General features: G+C 31.1%; 2 protein-coding genes across 2 annotated transcripts in view; both read left to right on the plus strand.

The window, feature by feature from the left end:
* The window catches only part of LOC139500902 (uncharacterized), a 336,961-nt gene that overhangs the window by 70,155 nt on the left and 242,861 nt on the right, over positions 1-23,945 (plus strand). The window lies entirely within an intron of this gene.
* LOC139501836 (leucine-rich repeat-containing protein 15-like) overlaps positions 1-23,945 on the plus strand; it is a 167,502-nt gene that overhangs the window by 50,787 nt on the left and 92,770 nt on the right. The window contains exon 5 of the mRNA XM_071291060.1: positions 2,983-3,054. Within this exon, the coding sequence (XP_071147161.1) occupies positions 2,983-3,054 (72 nt within the window). The remainder of the gene's footprint in view (positions 1-2,982; positions 3,055-23,945) is intronic.

Genomic DNA, 23,945 nt, shown 5'->3' on the forward strand with positions numbered 1-23,945 from the left:
TTGGAGGCATTAAACATGGAGAAATAAATTTGGAAGGGGTATAAAAATTAATGGCAAGTAACCCACTGTCAACACTAGGGACTATATTTGTGAATAACGAAAATCAAGGGACGACAATTGTGGTCTCGGACCTACTCCCCAAAAATCCTATTATAAAAACACAAAGGAAACCATTGTGTAAAAATTAGGACATGGCTCGAGACTTTTATATGGTTAATACGAACAATTTAGATAACCGAAATAAACATTATGGACTGATATTTCTGCCGGCATCATTTCATCACTGGTGTCTGCCTAGACACAACCCCATTGAGTTTAACCATATCTTCGCTCAAGATTTAGATGTTGAAATGAGAGTTTTGATATCGAGGGATAAATATGCGTATCATTATGTCAACACTGTTGACGACGAAGCTGTAGTAAATATGGTATTAAGATCATTTTGTTTGTATTCAAATTTGTGATCAATTATGTGATTAAACTGTCTGAAGACTGGATTGTTTTAGCCGAACATCAACCTGTTATCAACACTTGTTACGACGAAGCTGTAGTAAATAAGATAAATGTGTTTGTATTCAAATTTGTGATTCATTGTGTGATTTAACTTTTTAAAGACTTGTAACTGGTTACAGCAATCATCTACGTCATACATGAACTATAACCTTGTGTTGTAATATAGACATTTATTACATTGTTTGCAATGAATAACAGTGATTTCACAGCAAAAATAAAAACCGATAACTTCACATGTGAAATAAACGCAATTAGTTCACTCCCCTAACGTCATACAACAATGTGGTTTCTACATTGTTTTCAATTCAAAAGCCCATTGTCAATGTAATAAAAAGAATAACTTATCAATGAATTCAAGTATCAAGAAATGTTTAACTCGTGAACACTGATAATTAACGTATACGCTACGCGCATTTGTGAATTATTTGGTCACTCGTTGAATATTTTTCTAATTATAAATTATAATCCTGGTACATTTGATAACTAATTATTGTCAGCAGTGAAACGGTATTTAATTTGACAAAGTTGTCTTTACCTAATACTTAACGAGAATGGTAGACAAATATCAGTCCAATATCACTTTACCAAAAATATTTTAGTGAAATAAATTAAAAGTAAATGGTTATGCAAAATATAATATACCGTAAAGTAATAGATGAGGTTGAAATGGACAACTTAGGTAACTGAACTGAAAATGTCAGCATTATTCGGAGGTTATTTATTTGTCTGCATGCACACAACAACGTAATACTTAACGTAATGGTCACTAAATATGGAACTCATTAAATGGAGGGACAAATGATACAAGTCAGAAGACATCACTTCAAATCTTCAAACACTGTTGTACAAGATGGTCATTGAATTATTTGTATTCAAGTTCATCATTGATAATGCGGTAATACTATCTAAGAACAACATCGATTTCTATATACTTAAGGGCAGATGTTGAAGATGTTTTCGTCTAATGATAACAATGGAAGCCATAAATGAATGAAAACTTTATATCATATTATGAAAATCTACCAGTATGATGTCAATATATATCAACCAGTTTATAAACAGATATACTTCTGTTGGTCAATAACTGCAATGACGAATACACTAATTTTTCGGAAAAAAATGTTACTGGTTTGATATTGTATTATATCACCCTCTCCTTTTATTAATTGTTTTTTCAAGTAACACAAGATTTTGAAAAAGCAACATATATGATCAATGTTCTCATCTTTTTAAAAATATTTTCCATCGAGCTTTTAAAATATGGATCGACTTAGTTTGTTGAATGTTTAAAGACCACCATTTTGATGAAAATAAACAAACGTCGTTTAAATTGATCCTATTGATTGTCATAAATTGCAATTTGTTTTCAAAGATATATTAATTTGTGTCAATTGTATTTAGTATTACTATACAAATATAGCCTTTGCATGAGGTCGATACAAGGGTATATTGACCTGAAAGAAGTATATGGACTGAGGACGAAGTCCGAGGTCGATATACTTCTTTGGGTCGATATATCCTGTATTGACCTCATACAAAGGCTATATTTGTTATATTATTAATTTCCGACCATGTTTGTATGAAAATCGTCATTTAGGTTTGTTGGAATTTTATAGATATAACATTGTCTCCTTGACAATAACAACATATTAGTTGTTATTTCATTTACTTTTTTTTTGGACATCTTATGCATTTGAAGATTTTTTTCCATCAAATAATCGATCACAGATATCATTTGTTTCAAAACGTTAATCAATATCCTGCAATTCATTACATGACTTCACAAAGTATATCGGTTTTTAGATATTCTAAAAATAACCGTGCAATATGCTTTTTGCCGGTCAATATGCTTTTTGCTATCCGCCGTTTTCTTTCTACCTTCGAAAATATAGTTTAACATGTGACTATCCCTAAACGAATCAAATTTGTTAAAATATACGAATTAATAATATAAGTAAAATTAAAAATATATGCAAGAAATAACAACATGAACAAATAAGGACTTTTGATTTATGTTATTGAATTGCTGGTATACAGTAAGGAATCTGAATTTGTAAATGGAGAGGTTTGCCTATATCTGATTAGGACAAGGTAGTTTACAGGATCAAAGACGACAGCATTCTTAATCAAATTTAGATAAAACCTTGATGAATAGGAAAAGCATTATCGATCTTTTTTTTTTCAACTAACTAAATACAACCACCTGGTTGTAAGTACATTGTATGTATATTTGAACAGCACACGATTTGAGTGTCTAGGTAAAACACGTTCCTCTGCCACCCTCAAACAGTGACGTTACAAAACAACAATGAGAATAAACTTTACAAATAGTCTGAAGAAATTTATTCAACAAATCAACATGAAGGATCTGTCAGTAATACCTTTAATTTTCTCTACTGTTTATATGTATGGATTGAGGAATACAAAATATTTTATGCAGACATATTTTAAAAAAATATTATTTTACAGGTGGCTGTATGGCAATCAAATTGAAACGCTTGACGTAAATCTATTTAATGGTTTGACGCCTCTGACGACATTGTAAGTAATTTGAATCCACAAACAACTGTTTGCTCCATCTGATGCTGGTTTTCCATGCAATGATGTAATCTATCTATTTTTCATTTTCGTGCACAGATATATTAATTTGTGTCAATTTGATTTTTGTATTATATGAAAAGTGTACAATTTAAAGAAATAACAAATAATGACTTTAGATTTATGATATTGTATTGCTGTTATTAGTTAAGGGGGATAGAAATTGTCACATTGGAGAGGTTTCCCTGTATTTGTTTAGGACAATATAGTTTACAGGAAAAAAGATGACACAATTCAAGCAAGCCTTAATTAAGAGTAATATCATTTTGTATCTAGTGCAATATGTAGAGATTATAACATGCCCTTTTCCATATTGGCCCTGGTATTATCCCGATATGGGTCGAGGGTTGATACCCGGGCCAATAGGGAAAAGACATGTTAATGTAATCTTTTTATCACATATTTAAGAGAAAAAAAGGTCAATTATAACAATTTAATGAAACATAAAAGGTAAAATCTGAAACATTTTATCACAAACGTGAAGTTAAGGACGCAATGAGGTCACGTCATTTGGAATCAGGGCACACTATCAATATACTATTGTTTGCCCCGGGCAATATTGAGGTTATTGCATATGCAAAACCTAAGGTATTCATAACAAATATGTGATAAATTTCTACATTTTGTTAGTAGTACATATATATCAGACCGATACAATATGTGCACTTTAGACTATTTCAGTTTAACTGATTTGTAGATTGCCCCAAAACTCATCATATATAACAATGTGCGGGACAAATTTGCCATTGCCATCAACTAGGATTGAAATTTTATATTTATAGCTGACTATGCGGTATGGGTTTTGCTCATTGTTGAAGGCCGTACGGTGACCTATAGTTGTTAATGTCTGTGTCATTTTGGTCTTTTGTGGATAGTTGTCTCATTTGCGATCATACCACATCTTCTCTTTTATAGTTTAGGTTTATGTTATTGAATTGATTATATTTTAATGTGGCATGAATTTAGTCAATGAAAATGTTGCCTTGATCTATGTTATGACAAATATTAGGTACAGAACCACTATTTAAAAGGAAATTTAGACAAATATATAAGTTAGCAACTATAAGTCACCGCATGGTATTCAACAGTGAACAAAACCAATGTCGAATAATAAGCTATAAAAGGTCCCGACATGACAAATGTACAAAAAGTTCAAAAGGGAAACGAAAAAACAATACACTGAAAATTTATTATATAGAGCAAAACACGACGACCCTTGACTTATGTGCTGACATTCGTCAAAAGGATTAAAATCCTGGGTCTTTTAGCACTCATATCAGACAAAAATAACATAAAGAGATATGTTTATGATATTTTATGAAAGTATCTTATGACCCTTTATTTAATCATTCAGAATAGACAAACCAAGTACATTATGATTGATTTTATTGGAATTTTATGATAATTTAAGATGATAAGACATTTGTCAATGAACAGCGGTATACTACTGTTTCCTTTATTTGTCCTGTATCTGTTTAGGACAAGATGGTGTACTTGACACATATGATAGTATCATTTTAAATTGAGACCAAACCTCCTTAAAGAGGAAAACAATTATCACTTGGGCGCTATACGTCCTCGAATAGTTTTCACATTTTCTGAACAAACACATTATTTTATTCGAACTACTTCCAAGTGCCTTTATTGTCTCCTTCTTAAGAATAATTAACCAGATACAAAGTAATATAAAACATGCATAAGAAATTTCAAGATAGAACGATGAAATATGAATCAACATTTAGAGCGAAAGTGTTTATAAAACTTGAATCTCAACTTTGCATCGTACAAATGTATTTCTAAAACAGTAATACATTTGAAAAACTTGTGGGAAGTAACTATTGAATACGAAAGGCAAATCATTTTCAAAGCAATATTACTTCCCAAGATAAATTCATCAGAAACACAAAAGAAACCGTTGAGCCAAATTTGGTATATGAGTGTAGGATTGTATGGGGTTAATATGGTCAACTGAATTAAAAAAAAATGAACAGCTCAATTTTTTTTTCATTTTTTTTGTATTCATATTCAGCATTGAGAAAGATGAGAAACTGTATAAAAATCTAATTTTTTTGGCAGATCTTTAAGATGTTATTTTTAACATTGATCATTTGAATACATATAATGTATGGCAAATAAGACAATTTTAATTTTGAATTTATCAATTTCCCCCAACTAAGTAGCAATCAACCAAATTAACCTGCATATGGGATATAAATTTCCCAACTCATTCAGATTTCAAAAAATTTCATCCTCTACTCAGACTTTATAAAACGTCACCAGTGTCTGAGCAAAAAGTTGATGAACCAAGGTTGTGTAAAAAATGTATGAAAAAAGTTGATTACGTGTTGAAGTGTTCTTTTATTTGTCTTTGTAAATTAAGAACTTGTACGGTTTATACAAAAAAGAAGATTTAGTATGATTCTAAATGAGACAATTATTCACAAGAGACGAAATGACACAGAAATTAACAGCTATAGGTCACCGCACGGCCTTTAACAGTGAGCAAAGCCTGTACATCATAATCAGCTGTTAAAGGACCCGAACTCACAAATGTTAAACAATTCAAACGAGAAAAATAACGACCTAATTAATGTACAAAAAATGGAACGAAAAACAGTATGTAACATAGCAACAAACTACAACCACTGAATTACAGGCTCCTGACTTGGGACAGGCAACTAAATACAGAATGTGGCAGGGTTAAACATGTTAGTGGGATCCCAATCCTCCTCATAACCCGGGACAGTGGTGAAACAGTACAGAAAAAGAATGAACATTATAATCAGCTCATAAAAGGTTAACACATCAGATGGATACAAGTAGAAATACAATTAACAAGTGTACAGATTTGAGAGTACTCGCAGTTTTTGACAGCTAGTTAAAAGCCAATAATAACTAATAAAAATAATCATGCATCTAAGACTAATGTATCAATCAGTACACATCCTACATCCAATGGATTTTGTGTAAATACGTAATGAACAGTCAGGGAAAAACATGTCTTTGTGCAATGCCAAGATACAGGAATCCAAAGATTGTAGATCCATGCAAGTGTACATGTATATAACAATATTGTTTTAGTTTGCTTTTATTTAACTGATAACAAAATGAATATAAATACCAATAAAAACAATATTCAAAAATCTTATCACAGTATTTGAAAGTTAACCATTTGGAATAAGTTTATTTAAAGGATTGATAAGTTTACCAGGATCGTTTTCAAAATTTCCGGGCACGGTAAACAACATCTCCGTAAAATGAGGATGTGCCTATCCGTTTGAAATAAATTTTCTACAGGACTACTTATCCCTATTTTGACATTTTTACCTTTTATGTCTGTTTGTTTTATTCGACCATTGTTGTAAATATATTGGAATTGCATGCTATTGTCATACTAGTGAGAGGTTCAGCTTGATTTAAATAAAAACCAGGTTTAAATAATTATTTTCTTCATAAGGAAATGTCCGGAATAACGCGGAAATATGACAGTTGTTTTAAATTCGTTTGATGTGTTTGAGCTTTTGACTGAGTCTTTTGAAACGTGACTTACCAGTGCTGAATTTTTCACGGAGTTAGGTAGTTTTTGGAATTTTAATGTCATAGTCATTCATGAAAGATATGCATTGAATTATGAATATATGTTAGGATGCATGCAATATTTCAGTCAGTTTTCACAGATATACCACTCTTCCATTTTTTCCTATTTTCCAAGGTAAATATTTACATTGATGAATATAACATATTATATTAATGCAAACATTCGTAAATGCAAAGAAATTAATATTGGCAATAAACTGGCCAACGGAAGTCTAATATATTCGTTTGTAAACTAGTTGATATTTATTGTACATAAACGCAAGAGTAATATACCGATGTTCAAAATTCATAAATCGATTGAGAGAAAACAAATCCGGGTTACAAACTAAAACCGAGGAATAAACATCAACTATTAGAGGAAAACAAAGGAACAACAGGAACAAACGCCAACATACATAGAAACGAACTATTTGATAATAAACTGCCATATTCCTGACTTGGTACAGGACATTTTAAGAAAAATGGTGGGTTGAACCTGATTTAATGGCTCGCCAAACCTCCCGCTTTATGACAATGTTAAAACAAATCGCTAAAAAGACAATACTACGTGACAGAAATACAGCACAAACTCACGCAAGAACATTCATCACAGAGAAATGCACAAACATATAAAACAATAGTCTTCACAAAATGCAAACCGCAAAACAACAACGAACATATTCAACCAACGACAGACACCACCGGATATCATGGATATGTCAAACAGTGACGCGCTTACGTAACTAACATGCAATCTCGAACATTTACAGATATTTTCCCAATACTTGTCCAAAAAATTGTCATGACAATGTTGGTATTGAAAGGCAATTTTATTTGGACTACAAACGATAACACATAACACATTATCAAACCGACACCATAACAGAAACATCAAAAATAAATACGTGAATGTTGGATGTACAGAATACCGAGACACGCTGTATAGCAATACAAATTTTCACTCGATATAACAGTCATATTCGGGAGTACGTCACGTTCGGTACTTAACAGACAGACGACATTGATGTTAAACCACAATCGAAGACGTGGTAAAAACGTCATTTGTTAGTTTAGACACAGCTACACCGTATAGATCAACAATTCGTTAAGGTGTCCATAAAAATGTACGGAGTTTCATTTCAAATTTTTACTCTGTCGGAGCAGTTTCTGCGTGCACACTCTTGTAAAAATACGATTTGATTATTGATTTAATTTTGACATTATTTTGAAAGTTTACAAATAAGATTTATAAATGTGTGTTCATTTAATTTGGTATTAAATGTTAACTGTACATTTCCATGAAATCACAAATAAGACCGTAAAACTTTATGTTATTGAATTGTTTCATAAACTCTCAGGTGATTTGATTTTTGTCAGTGGATACGTTACCCTGAGATAGTTATTTGAGCATAGACGACAGATGTAGAATTAGAATTAAAAACAAACTTTGGTTAAGAGGAATAGCATTATCGATCTTGTACTATACATTTGCATATCGTTGATTAGCATTTCCAGATCAGTAAAATCTTTGCACTTTAGACTACTTCATTTTGAATTTTCCCCTTATATCAGTAGTCATTTTCCTCTCTTTTGCTGCAATATTCCTAAATTATATACAAATTTTGTTTTGATTAAACTGAGTACCGTTTCTAAGAAATAAAAAATAAGATATGGACGTTTATTTAAAAAAAATAATATTGGTACCTATGATGAGTTTATTTACAACCACTGGGTCGATGGTATCACCAGCCCAGTAGCCAGCATTGTGTTGACTTCAGTTATCATTGATATGTTCATAATCATAAAATAACTGTTGAAACTTTTCAACAGTTAAATTCATCGGAAGATACCAAGATCTTGTTACTAAATATTCCGTATCATCTTCGCAAATAACACAGGATGGTCTTGAAGTATAGATTCTAACTACTGACGTTGATCATTATCTTGATTACGTGTTATAATGTTCTTACAAATCATACATGACAAATGAATTCAGTTGTAAAAGATCAAATACATTTTTTCTATTCCATGCAAAACCCGGACCATTTCTTTTCCACCACAAAAAAAAAACAGTACATTAAGATTGATTTTATTTGCATTTTATGATAATTTAAGATGATAAAACATGTGAATGAGGTTATCCTGTATCTGTTTACGACAAGGTAGTTTACTTGAGCAGAGATGAACGAATCATTTTAAGTTGACCCTTAACTTCTTTAAGAAAAATTACTTTATCAATCCGACTCTATACGTCTTCGAATAGTAATTCACATTATCAGATCAACCATAATATTGTTCGAACTATTTCCATGTGAATATTTTCTATTTTCTCCTACTTAGGGATAATTAACCAGATACAAATTAATATAAAATACGCATAATCAAAACTCTATATATAACGACAAAAATATACTTCATATGTAGCGCGAACGTTTTTATTAAACTAAAATCTGAAGTTTTTATCATAGCTCTAAAACGGTGCCCCATTTGGCAAGTTACTGCTGAGTGCGAAACCTTACCATTTTCAAAGCAATATCACTTTCCAAAATAAAATAATTTGATCAACTAAAAAAAAAAGAAACCATTGTGCTAAATATGATACTAGTAAATGAGTGTAGGGTTTTAAGCTGTTAATATGGACAACTGTGGTAACTGAATTAAAAATTCTGGACTGATATTCCAATCAACAGCATTTTGTAACTTTTGTCTACTTACATCGTGCACCGTTTATAAAAACACAAAGGAAACCATTGTGTAAAAAATAATGTATGGCTTGAGATTTTATGTGGTTAATACAAACAACCTAGATAACCGAAATAAACATTATGGACTGATATTTCTGCCAGCATCATTGCATCACTGGTGTCTGCCTAGACATTACCCGATTTAGTTTAACCATATAACCATAACACTGGTTACGACGAAGCTGTAGTAATATGGTCTGTAACATCATTTTGTTTGTATTCAAATCATATGTACTGGTTTTGTGTTATGGATAGATATTCCATATCCTTTGGTTTTTTTCTATTTTATGTCTTTTATGAACACATCATACAAAACAAATGAAGTCAGTTGTAAAAGATCAAATACATTATTCTATTCCATGCAAAACCCGGACCATTTTTACCAACACAAAAAAAAACCAGTACATAATGATTGATTTTATGATACTTTAAGGTGATAAAAACTTAGTCACAGGAAAGTTCATCCTGTATATGTTTAAAACAAGGTAGTTTACTTGAGCAGAGATGAACAAATCATTTCCACAGTGTAGATACTATTCTGTACACTATCCGGAAGTCGCGATTTTCGAAGCGATGATTTCCAACTGGCTAACAGGACGGTTTTGCCTTCGGTAACTTTTCTCATCATTTGTTTACTCCTATATCTACAAAGTGCTTTGAACATCTTCAAGGTATATATAGCATCATAAATATGATTAACTGTAACAAAAACATGCATTAGAATATAAAATATACGTGTGCATCACATCAACTTGGTAGAAAAAAGTGAAATCGATGGACAATTTTGCTCTCGTAGTACAAAGCAAATAATCTTTTATTGCAAATATTTGCATCAGTTTACAGTTAAATATATACTGTTTCAATATTCTTTTCGTATTTAAGTAGAATATTCGTATTTCCCATAAAAAATATGTTTTCCTTGAGGATCCCAAAATAAATTACTGTACGACCAGTCTAGAACTGACTGTATTCTAGAAGCGATTTCAGATTCTTTGACTGTATGAACAGTCGTGATTTTGAAGAAAAAACAACAGCAATGTGAAGGTATATATACGTGTATATGTGATATTATGAACTATCAAGGGAACTATAACCGTGTAATTACTTTCATCAGACAATACAAATATATTTCTGATGAATTTTTTAGACGGCAAAATAATTGTATTTTTGTTCCGTCAGTCTTATTTAAAATCAAATGCCTAAAAAGTAATACACGATTCGCTTGTGGACTTTGTAATAGTGTATCGTAACAAGTATCTGTTTAGGAGATAACTGTATTGTGTTTTAAGCTCCGACGGCATCAATTGGGATTTGATGGTCGCAAATTAAGTTTACTGGCGACGCGTTAGCGGAGACAGTAAACGTGTATTTGCGACCATTAAATCCCCAATTGATGCCGTCGGAGCTTAACATACAATATTGTTATCTCCATTCTAATGAAACTGACAGAAAACAACGTTAAAATATGAATTTAAAATCTGTCATATACCGTCTGCGCTTGCGCGTACGTCCCATAACATCAATTGCCAATCGATGCCATGTAGATAAGTGACGTTATCCAATCAAAATGAACGTTACAAACGTTGTTGCACTAGAATTAGCTATTACATTTTTAAAGATTATTTACACCGTCCGCCGTTGACCAATTGATGATAACATAAATCAAGCTTGTCTCTTTTAAAATACAAAAAATGGATAAAGACAGCTTTGCGTAGGGGGATAATTCATGTGATATAATTTTGGTAAGTTTACAGAAATAGAAGGTCCATAATGCATTAATCGAGTAAAAATGGAGCAATTTCAGAAAACTTTAATGATTGGTTTAAGAGGTGTTGGAAATACCTGATGGATGCCGCCATATAATGCAATGTTCAAGTCCGTATCTTATATAAAGTAACCCCATAAAAGATTTTTACTAAAATTCGAAGTAGACGGTACACAATACAGTCATTATCGTTTATTAATGATAAGGAAACCGAATTAGATTAATTAATAGTTATATCAGTGACGGATTCAAAAAAAGGGGATCCGGCAGTTTGAAACCCTTTTTTAACTATCAATGCATTTGTATGGGAACATACATTTAGAATCCCTTTTTCTCCTGGATTGGACCCCCTCTCCATTTAAAAATGGCCGGAACCCCCAATGTATATTAAGTGGTTTATGAGGAGATGCGCTTACAAAACCGGCGAAACATATTGTACCGGTCCATCGAACGAACGGAAAGACGGAATTCGTTATCACTATAACCCCCCGCTTGACAAAGTGGTGTACAGTTTAGTGTCAAAGAGACAGCTCTACATCTTAAACAAAGTGAAGGAACTGTGATCAATTATAGGCTACAGTACGGCATCGAATGTGTGTAAATACATGCATTTTTATTTAACAACTAAATCTGTGTGTTTGTACAATTTTAAGAATAACGGAGGACATTTCTGAAACTAATATACTAGTATACATCAAACCTTCCTCTTATTTTAGCAACATTTAAACATCCTTATACTTAATGTAATAAGTCGAGTACACTCTATCAAGCTAAAACATGTTTCATAAGTTTTCAGGATGTGAATGTATTGAAATAAATTTGTGTTATTTAGAAAAATGCCACCTTCTAATGAATCGTAAATAACTTTGAAATCACCACTAGAATACAGTGACATAAAGACTGATCATACAGTTTTAAAATATACAAGCGAGACTGATCGTACAGTGAGAAATTCAAACAAGTGTAATTTTCTTATTTCTGGCTTCAAAGATCTGGTTGAAACTTTTACCAGCACTTGAAATATACTTCATTTAGTTTCACTAGTAACCCGAATTTAACTTGATCGGACAAAAACGCATTAACGCTGTTTAAATGAGATTAATCGTCATTTGATAAAGATTGTCAAAAATTAAAAATCATTTTTAATTTATTTCAATGCATATCAAATCATTTTAATGCCAGTCAAATAGATTCGCTTGCAATCGTTCAATTTAATTCAAGTTGGCGGTAAGTCACGTCAAACAAATAGGCCACGCCCCCGTTAAACTATTTCAAACTGGTATTAATTCGTTTTAAACCGTGTTGAGACCCGAGCTTTTAACAGGTAAATCACTCAAGCAAAACAACATCGATGTATCTTTCGTTTATTTCTTTCAAACTTTATCGACTTATATATATAAATGCGTGTATTTTTATTAAAGCCATATACTCATCACAATTTAAACAAATGAATGATCACTACACGTAACATATAAGGAATTTAAATAAAAATATAAAATATTGATGCACGGTTTAAAAAATTTAAAACTTGTGAATCTGTTAAAAATAAAATGGTTAGATGTTTAACATATTTTTAATTTGCCCAAATGCAGTAGATCTTTATCTCACATATTCGTTTCAAAACTTGCTGAGTGCTATGAAAACTTGTGACAAGTCAGTAATGTATGGTCTATTGCAATAACTTGCGAAACTTTAGGTATTCCTGTATATTTCCGTTTCTCTTTTTCTGTCTTACTATAGTGTACTCGTAAATTAAATATAGACAGGGAAATTAAAGTTACTTACAAAAATTATTTATTTTTCACATATTTTAAATCGATGTATCTTATATTTTCGGTCAACAAAAATATTCCCTAGCTGTATATTGATATATGAGATAGCTTGTAATAAAAGCAATGTTGTGTTAAATAATAAAATTAATGAAGATAATGTTGACATTTGTTGAATTTAATAAACAGTTAAGTCTTGCACAACTTTTTAAATGAAGGAACAGCTCAATACACTTTTAAAACTGTGTTTCAAAGTGTAATATTGGTCACTGACGCGAAACAGGCGTTCATTGTGGAAAAGCAGCACAATACGAAAATTGTGAATTGTGGTTCCGATTCTGTAAAGGGATTGTTGTGCTGTCATGCACCGTGACGTACAAAAAGTCTTGCTATAAATGAACATATATTCTGTTTATATGAGATAAACGATGGGTTGGTTGATTGATTTAAGATTTACGACCTTGACTTGCTCTAAGTCGACATTATCTTACGTCTAATGCATTTAAAAAAAACCCGTATATTTACGTTTAGGGCATTTAATATAAGTCTACCTACCAAATTAAAATCAACATAAACATTATTAAAATAAACAAGAATTTGTTTTTGTTTTTGTTTAATACATTTTGATACCCATTTATCACAACCATTTAATTCGAAATAGTTGTAATTTGCAATTTTTTAAAGGAGTAGGTCCAGTAAGGGCCGATTTTGGCCTCAATTTTCAAGTTCATCTGACGAAATATTTTAGACACTTTTAAAACACTTAAGTGTCTATTTCAATTGATTCAATTAGTTTTTGTGAAAGATTTTAACTGATTTAGTCATTAAAAACGCTCCGATTCAAGCTTGAATATGAAAAATCTATCAAATTTGCCAAAAATCGTCACTTTTCAGATGGTTTTTGTCAAAAATGAAAGTGGCCGCATCCGTGTTCATCCTCAACCTTTATATATATTATGTATTATCATCAAATACAACTTACGTTTCAATATTATGAATGAACACGAATGCGGCCACTTTCATTTTAGACAGAAACCATCTAAAATTTAACTAAAATGCTAAAATTGTGAAGATTTCAATAATGTAGCATGACTTTATGATGCTAGTATCCGATATATGTGCCATATATTGTCAAAAACAGCCCATATTTATGTAGCAGAATCATTCTACTAAATAAATAGCTTAACGATTACAGTATCACAACTTTGTTAAACTGCTATATTTTGGGGCAAAAAGGGGTCTTACTGAACCTACTCCTTTGTATTTTATCCTCACCAGGTAGGTGAAATTATGTATAAAATTAAATTTAACGAAATTGCGAAAATGCATTACGAGCATATTCTATAATTTTAAGTTTGAATCAAGAGTCTTAAACTTTTTCAAATATTGAATACGCAACAAAATCTCTGTAATCTTACCCATGTATTATTTATGTTTATGTCAAAGGCGTTTGATTGGGTATTAGTTAAAGGTAGGCGTGGTTTTCGGTAACTTTCCTCCAATCAACTGGTCTATTCGACAAACATGTGTGCGCTGATGCGTGTAAACTGGCTATTGTAACGGCACGTGTCATACATCAGAATCTATCGTGCGTGACCAATGTTTATTGTAAAATTTCTTGTCATGTGAGCAAATTATCAGACATACAAGTTCTAAAGGTTACAACTTAGATTTGCTTTTTGAAAGATAATTTTCGGCAGTGCCCCTGATATACGATGTAAAGTGTTATAAGAAAAACAAGACTTTAAATGAAGGATGCATATTAACAAAGAATATAATCTGGGACTATGCCAGATATAATACATGTATTTTATGCCTCGGATATTAACTATTATAACATGTTCTGGAAAAAATTAAATGACTCCCCCCCCTAAAAAAAACCAGTAAAATAATTGTATATTTAATTTGAATAATTGTTTTAAAACGTAATAGAAATTTAGGTCAGCCAAACCCAAATTCAGCAATAAGGAGTGTCATTCACCGGGTTTAACTTCTTTTAGCGGTTTTGATCTCAGTCTTGTTTTGTTCAATAAATAATAGTGACTGATTCTCTTATCTTGTTCAATAAATAATAGTAAAATTTACTTTCCATATACATGTTTGACTTCCTAAATAACACCAGGAAATAAAATTTGTCACAATTTCGCTTTTGTCGTCTGCTTAAAGTTAGTTTAATTTGGTATTGCAATATGCACATGAGATACTTGTCACTGAACGTTGAACAAACAGTAACTATCCACCAATCCATCAGTGATTGCGATACCTCTGTTACATACATATTAGTCCCCGAGGGTATCACCAGCCCAGTAGCCAGTACTTCGGTACTGGCATGAAGATACGGATTTTTTGTGTTATTAAAATTTGCTGTTACAAAATATTAGAAATTATTATAAATTAAGGAATGTATCTCCCTCATGCAAAGCTCTGATTCCTTTCAAAGATTTGGCCCTAGTTTTGGACCTTTTGGATTATAGCTCTTCATCTTTTATATAAGCTTTGGATTTCAAATATTTTGGCCACGAGCATCACTGAAGAGACATGTATTGTCGAAATGCGCATCTGGTGCAAGAAAATTGGTACCGTTAATTTTATTACATACCCGTCTTTTTGTCACATGTTTGGTACTATTCTTTGAACAAAGTTCGTGTTGTAAGCCGAATTTGTCCTACATTTTAATTGTTCTTGTCAAGTAATACATTCCTTGAACTGGTTTAAATGTTAAACTAAATCCTATGAAATCAATTTGGTGCATTGGTTCTTTGAAACACAATTTTGTTAATTTGAGCGTGTTAACACCTAGTCTAGTAGTGATTTCGGTTTGTATAATCATACAACAAAAGTTTATATTGGTATTATAGTAAGTTATTGTTTCATTTTACATGTTTACCATTGGTGACATCGAATAAAATGTGTTGCAGGTTGAACTAAGCAATACGAAATTTAAATGTCATATCCCTATATATGCAAACTAAAGGATCTAAACTTTAAATTATGTATGTTTAAACTATATATAATGAATGCGGAGCGGGGGTATTGTATGAAGTCATCCAGACTAGCCGAATTATAAATCCTAGCCTCCGTATGAGACTTTGATGTCAAATGGACTACAGTTAAAAAGTTACATTTACTACCAATCCATGCAAAATAGTAAGATGTATGTTCCTGAGCGTATTATGCACAAAGAAAAGGGTTGTGGTGTACTTTTGAACTAAGAATGTTAGTATGGTTGCCATACGCCTTCATGTTACAGAAACGACCAATATACACTACAACAGAATTACGATTTCAGTTGTTATAGTTCACACACAAATTAATTGGGCTAGTTTGAAATCTCCTGCATGGTTTATTCCATTGGCAATCATATTCAAGAAAAGTTGTAAATCTTGAATATTCTGTAACATCTGTATGAAGCTTGATTGAGACGTAGATTCACACAGATACCGATCATTGTTATCTTTTCTTCATTTACACAAATGAATGTCGGGGATTCGGAATATGGCAGTTATACATGTATTCTCAGTTTATATTTAGTTTGAAGCATTATCGAACCAATACGATTTTCATCTTTAAAATTGACTTTGCACTAAATATCTAGTAAATGACATTACATAGGAATAACTTGTGGTGTATTCATGTATACTAGTATGTAATAATAATAAAAAGAAACCAACAGCACTATTTGACGAAGACGAAATTAAGGATTGAGTTTTAACGTCCAGTGACATATATTACAATGATGTCGAAACAGAACTTGAAATTGACAATAGGTATTCATAGAACCAAAGAATTCACGCTCAGTTGCGATTTCACGTGCTATTTCACAACCTCGGGTTCGCATTATAGTTATATTTGTACAAAATAACTAACAATAAAAAAATTGTGATGATTTCTTTAACTGTTCTTGAACGTTTTAGTTTTAATATGAATCTGTGATTTTTCTATATTCGTACTTTCGTCGAAGCAAAGCAAGTTCGATCTAGACCTGGACATTTATGCATTAAACAATATTCAATCGTTGTACAAATTTATTGTAGAACATGTAGAAAAATCCGTCTTTTCGGATAAAAAAATCTACTTTGTTAACTTTGATAGAAAACTAACAATATAGTTTATCCTATTGAAACATGAACGCGGACTCAATTGAGAACACCTTGGATTGAAAGATTGCAAATCTACTGACCAATGAAATGCTTAAGATTTAGAACGCGGCCCTCAGCGAGAACACCTAGATCGATAACACACTGTAATCTTTAGACCGTCGAACAGATAGCGATAATTCCAGACTTCTTCTTCTTCTTCTTTTTCTTTTAGTTCAAATAAGGTCACAATATAGAAGAATACATGCTGCCAAGGAATTGTAAATAAGGAATTGTTTGTGTACAATCCCTTGATGCTGCTGTACATGCCTGATTGACAAAGATTTAATAAAATTGAATTATTCATAAAAATATGTATTACAATTTAAGTGTTTCTATATTGTGATTAAAAATATGCATTTTATGTACTTGTTTTGGTTTGGATTTGTTTATTCAAAGCTCGCGAGAAACGCTGATCTCTTAAGCCGGTAAAAGTAGTGGTAGATATTCACAGATTTTTTTTACATAAAAACACACTATTACATATACATATGACAATAATTTTTTAAACCAGTTTAGACTTAGTGTGTATATGTCTCCGCTGATAATAATTCTATGTTAGATAAACATAATCATTTGGAATTAAAAGTTGTATAGTTATCAATAAGTACATTTTCAAAATCATTTATTTATTTAGACTTGATGAAGATCTACATGATTTAACGAATAAATGTAAGAAGATACGGTGTACTTGCCAATGAATTAGATCACCGTACATCCTTCAACAACGAGCGAAAACCTAACCGCTTAAACATTTATAAAATTTCCCAAAATTACAAATATGAATTAAAACAATTCAAACAAGAAAACTATCGGCCTGATTGATTTACAACACTTATAGAAAAATATAAACAACAACGACAACCACTGGTCACAGAAAAGAGGGATTTCAAACCATATGTCCCAATTGAAAAATAATTTCGTCAAACAAACGGGAGGTCTTATCTACGGAACAAAACCCACATCCGCCACTGTACAGTCTCCTGGCTAGTATACCTGTAGGATAGTCAAAGATAATGGCGTGAAACAAATATTTTCTTTATTTATGTTTTTATTCCATTCAGTTCTTCAATTTATCGATTGATTAATAAAAATATCGAATCAATTATTTTAGTTAATCTACTAGTAATTAAATGTCAGTACGATCTTTTTGATAAGATTGTAAGGCCTATATTGCTATATGGCTGTGAAATTTGGAGATTTAGTTTTATTGATGCAATAGAAAGTGCATTTCAAGTTTTGTAAACTTTTCTTAAACTTTAAAAAAATCAACCCCAAGCTTTATGGTTTATGGAGAGCTAGGCGCTTATCCTATGTCAGTATATGTGGAACACCGTAGAGTGTCTTTTTGGTCTAACATTGTAAACAGTTCCGATAGTAAATTATATAGATATATTTATAAACTCAACGTAGATGGTGGATTTACTCTCGATTGGTTGATTTGTATAAAAAATATCTTGAATAAATATGTATTTTAAAATATTTGGTTAAATCAGAGTAACTATAGTTTTAATCCAAAAGGGTTAAAGTTGAGCACTAAACAGAGATTTTTTTACCAATTTCAGCAGACTTGGAAATCAGAAATGGAATATTCTCCAAAAGTATTATGTTAAAAACTGTTTAATGAAATCTTTGAATTTGCAGAATATTTAGACTTATTACGTTATTAAGATAAGATAACGTTGTATATGTTTAGAACTGGAAATCATCGGTTACCTATAGCAACCGGTAGATGGCGTAGAATTATGAAACAGGAAAGGTACTGTGTACTTTGTAACTCTCAAGAGATAGGTTGATGTATTTCACTATATTCTAAACTGCACAACTCTGACAGAAAGTAGAAGAACTTTTCTGAAACCTAACTATGTAAGCCGAGTAAATGTTTCGAAATTGGGCACTTTATTTAGTTCAAAAAATATTGTGTTTTGAAAAATTTGTGTAAATTAATTTGAATTATATATACATAAAAGTATGTTCTCCAGGCTGATCACCAATCTCTCATCCGTGTTGCTCGCTTTGTGCAAACTGGTCATACGCAAAATCTGTATGTTAATATTATGTGTAAAAATATCTTTCTTTTTACCGTTCACTTGGTTTTATAAGAAATAAAGAATCTAAATTAAATAATACAATTAATTTTATTTAGTTTTTCAGATTTAATTACCTTAAATTAAAGGATGCGAAAAGATATATTAATGTAACTTTTTCAAAGTTCAAGTTGATCAATTATTGATTTAAGTGAATAAATGAAATTTATTTTCTCGAGGAATAAATCAAATCAGGAACATATATATTGTTAGGTATACTGTTCCCAGATTGAATAGTATACAAATCCTAGTTCTTATATTATAGTTATAATTATTCATCGGCGAAAAGGATAGTATATTTGTTGTGTTGGAAGTTTATTGTGTTGGAGGAATCGTAAAAGTGTTTTATTTTCTAAATTCTATTTATTTACTCGACATCGTAGAGTTTAAATCCTTTTTTTTTTACCATATTGGACTTCATATTGTGTATTGAATTGAAACACGAACGCGGACCTCGATGAGAACACCTGGATTGAAAGTTTGCAAATATTCCAACCAATGAAATTCATTTTACTATGTAACGCGAACTTCAACGAAAGCACCTAGATGAAATATTGTGTATTGAATTGAAACATGAACGCGGACCTTGATGAGAACACCTGGATTGAAACTTTGCAAACGTTTCAACCAATGAAATTCATTTTGATATGTAACGCGAACTTCAACGAAAGCACCTACATGTAGATGAAATATGTTATGTATACGACAATCAGTTTTTATTAAGACATTATCGCTCAAATATAGTTAATAAAAATTATATCAGAGCAACAATGCATAATTGTTTCTTTTCCATTCTTGTTTATTTTAATAATGTTTATGTTGATTTTAATTTGGTAGGTAGACTTATATTAAATGCCCTAAACGTAAATATACGGGTTTTTTTTTAAATGCATTAGACGTAAGATAATGTCGACTTAGAGCAAGTCAAGGTCGTAAATCTTAAATCAATCAACCAACCTATCGTTTATCTCATATAAACAGAATATATGTTCATTTATAGCAAAACTTTTTGTACGTCACGGTGCATGACAGCACAATAATCCCTTTACAGAATCGGAACCACAATTCACAATTTTCGTATTGTGCTGCTTTTCCACAATGAACGCCTGTTTCGCGTCAGTGACCAATATTACACTTTGAAACACAGTTTTAAAAGTGTATTGAGCTGTTCCTTCATTTAAAAAGTTGTGCAAGACTTAACTGTTTATTAAATTCAACAAATGTCAACATTATCTTCATTAATTTTATTATTTAACACAACATTGCTTTTATTACAAGCTATCTCATATATCAATATACAGCTAGGGAATATTTTTGTTGACCGAAAATATAAGATACATCGATTTAAAATATGTGAAAAATAAATAATTTTTGTAAGTAACTTTAATTTCCGTGTCTATATTTAATTTACGAGTACACTATAGTAAGACAGAAAAAGAGAAACGGAAATATACAGGAATACCTAAAGTTTCGCAAGTTATTGCAATAGACCATACATTACTGACTTGTCACAAGTTTTCATAGCACTCAGCAAGTTTTGAAACGAATATGTGAGATAAAGATCTACTGCATTTGGGCAAATTAAAAATATGTTAAACATCTAACCATTTTATTTTTAACAGATTCACAAGTTTTAAATTTTTTAAACCGTGCATCAATATTTTATATTTTTATTTAAATTCCTTATATGTTACGTGTATTGATCATTCATTTGTTTAAATTGTGATGAGTATATGGCTTTAATAAGAATACACGCATTTATATATATAAGTCGATAAAGTTTGAAACAAATAAACGAAAGATACATCGATGTTGTTTTGCTTGAGTGATTTACCTGTTAAAAGCTCGGGTCTCAACACGGTTTAAAACGAATTAATACCAGTTTGAAATAGTTTAACGGGGGCGTGGCCTATTTGTTTGACGTGACTTACCGCCAACTTGAATTAAATTGAACGACTGCAAGCGAATCTATTTGACTGGCATTAAAATGATTTGATATGCATTGAAATAAATTAAAAATGATTTTTAATTTTTGACAATCTTTATCAAATGACGATTAATCTCATTTAAACAGCGTTAATGCGTTTTTGTCCGATCAAGTTAAATTCGGGTTACTAGTGTTTATAAAGTCAGGTTTTTACGTTAATTTGTACACTACGAGGGTAAAAAGATTGTTTTTAGGTTCGCCGACTGATTTTTCTTAGGGATGCACTTGAAAATCTCTTGATTAAGGCAAAGATACGAATAATGAATGTGCGGAATTTAATTCTAAACCATTTGAGAATATCGATGCCAGCTGAATTTATCATTAAGCAATGTACAGATGATCAACTTACCGTTTAATTCAGTATATCCATCAAATTTAAAATGTGATCTAAAAAGTTCTCGCTTCGAAAATCGCGACTTCCGGATAGCGTACAGAATAGTATCTACACTGTGATTTCAAGTGGATAATAAACATTTTTTTAGAGATATAGCTTTAACAATTCGACTCTATACGTCTTCTAATAGTAATTCACATTATCAGAACAACCACAACATTGTTCTTTGAACTATTTCCATGTGAATTTTTCTATTTTCTTCTTATTTAGGATAATCAACCTGATTCAAATTAATTTAAAATACGTAAAACTAAATATCTATATTTAACGATCAAATTAAAATTTGCTTGTAGCGCAAAAGTTTTTATTAAACTAAAATCTGAACTTTTCATCATAGCTCTAAAACAGTACTTCATTTGGCAAAGTTGTCGCAATCTCGCTTTCAAAAATAAAATCTAATGATCTGGTGGTATTTATTTGCACAAGGGAGAGTAGTAATACATATTTCCCAAACAGTAACATCTTGGCACTTTTACAAATTCAATTTGACAATGTCCCAAAAATATAAAGCTACCAAATATCTATCGTAATTTCCCCTCTTTTTCTGCAATATTCTTAGAATATTTATAAATTTCATATTGATTCAATTGGTTACCGTTTCTTAACAATACAAATTAAGATGATGTTCGTATTTACGGTAATACAGAAGATATACATAAATTCTTACATTGGTACTAGTTGATTATCGGATTTATTTAATCGAGATGATTAAATAACCGAATGTTAAGGTCCGAGCATCGGGGAGGACCTTAAAGTTGATAATATACAATCGTGATTGAATATATCCGATAATACGCGAATAACTATGTAATAATCAGTAACTCTAATGAATATCAAACACATTTTCATTTTTGATAAGCGAAAATTCCTTCCAGTGGCCTCCACATTCCACAAAATTGTTTATTTCATCAAAACCTATAAGAATCTTTTGATTCATTAAGTCAGCTGATAAGGTTATGAACTGTAAACTCATTGAATCATCGTCTGAGATCATCGGCAACCACAAGTTGATTAATTGTTTTATACATTGGTTACGGAAAGGGTTAAATAGCCACAGAATTAGGGAAAAGTTATTATAAGAAACCTATAAAAAGTTATCGCTATCTGACGACAAAATAGTGACTAAATGCAAAAGTCAACACATAATTGTTTCATCAATAGACCGAAAGTTTTACCCCAATTTTAACTAAAAGAGAGAGAGTAAACCCGTTTAAAGACCAATATTACTTCCAAAAATTCATTGACCAGTTTTCAAGGAGACAAACAACACTTCCAATGCTTTCTTTTTCGAAAGTAAATATGTTTGGATTAATAAAAACGGAAAAATGTATGCAAATTACGTTGTTGAAATATATTTATTATTTTGAGGGACCTGGCTGTCAACCAACTTTTTTCGAAACTTGATGTAAATATTTTTAAAGATTTGACGTCTCTGGAGGCATTGTAAGTAACTCGATTCACAAAAGAAATATTTGACTCCATGTGTTGCTGGTTTGCAATCGCAATTATTTGATATATCTTTTGGGAAAACTTTAACATTTTTTTAACGATATATAAATGTTTGTCAATTCGATATGTAAAATGTACAATTGTAAAGAAATAACAAATAAGAACTTTTCGATTAATGTTTTTGGATTGTTCATACAAGTTTTGGGGATGGGGATTTTTTCAATGGGGAGGTTTCTCTGTATCTGTTTGTGACAATATAGTTTACAGGTGCAAATATGAGACCAAACCTTAAGAAATTGAAGTCAATGAAGAGTTGATAAAACTAAAGGGTTGAACGTATAACCAAATCCGGGCAAATAATTAAATATGCTCATGTTGTACATTCTACTATTTTTAGGAACGAAAAAAGAAATGACGTTTATATTGATTTGCTTATAATTGAATGTATATGATATCTTTAAGTTGTCTGAATTGTTCAATTTAGAATGGAAAGGTTACTCAATATCTTTTGACGACAAGATTGTTAGCTAGAGCACGGAAGGTCAAATTCTTCTCAAATTGACATATAACCTTGCTTAGTGAAAAATCGCTATCTTTTGTGCGCTATACATTTTTGACAAGTAGTTCACATTTTATCAATTTTGTATCTTAATTAGAAGAAAGTTAATTCTAACAGGAATGAAAAAAAAAACTTTTAAATTAACACCAAATGATGTAATTACGTTTGGATATAGAGATACATTGTATACAGAAATTTGTTTTAAAGGAAAGGTACTTATACTACAACCAAATGGCAACACTTGACATAAATCTCTTTTTATGACAAGATAGTGAATTGAAACCGGGATAAAATAAATATCCTGTCAAATAAATTATCATAGGTACCACGATTTAAAATGAAATCGAGACCAATACAAAAGTTCGCAA

Source organism: Mytilus edulis, chromosome 13 (assembly GCF_963676685.1).
Source record: "Mytilus edulis chromosome 13, xbMytEdul2.2, whole genome shotgun sequence".
Taxonomy (NCBI): Eukaryota; Metazoa; Mollusca; class Bivalvia; order Mytilida; family Mytilidae; genus Mytilus; species Mytilus edulis.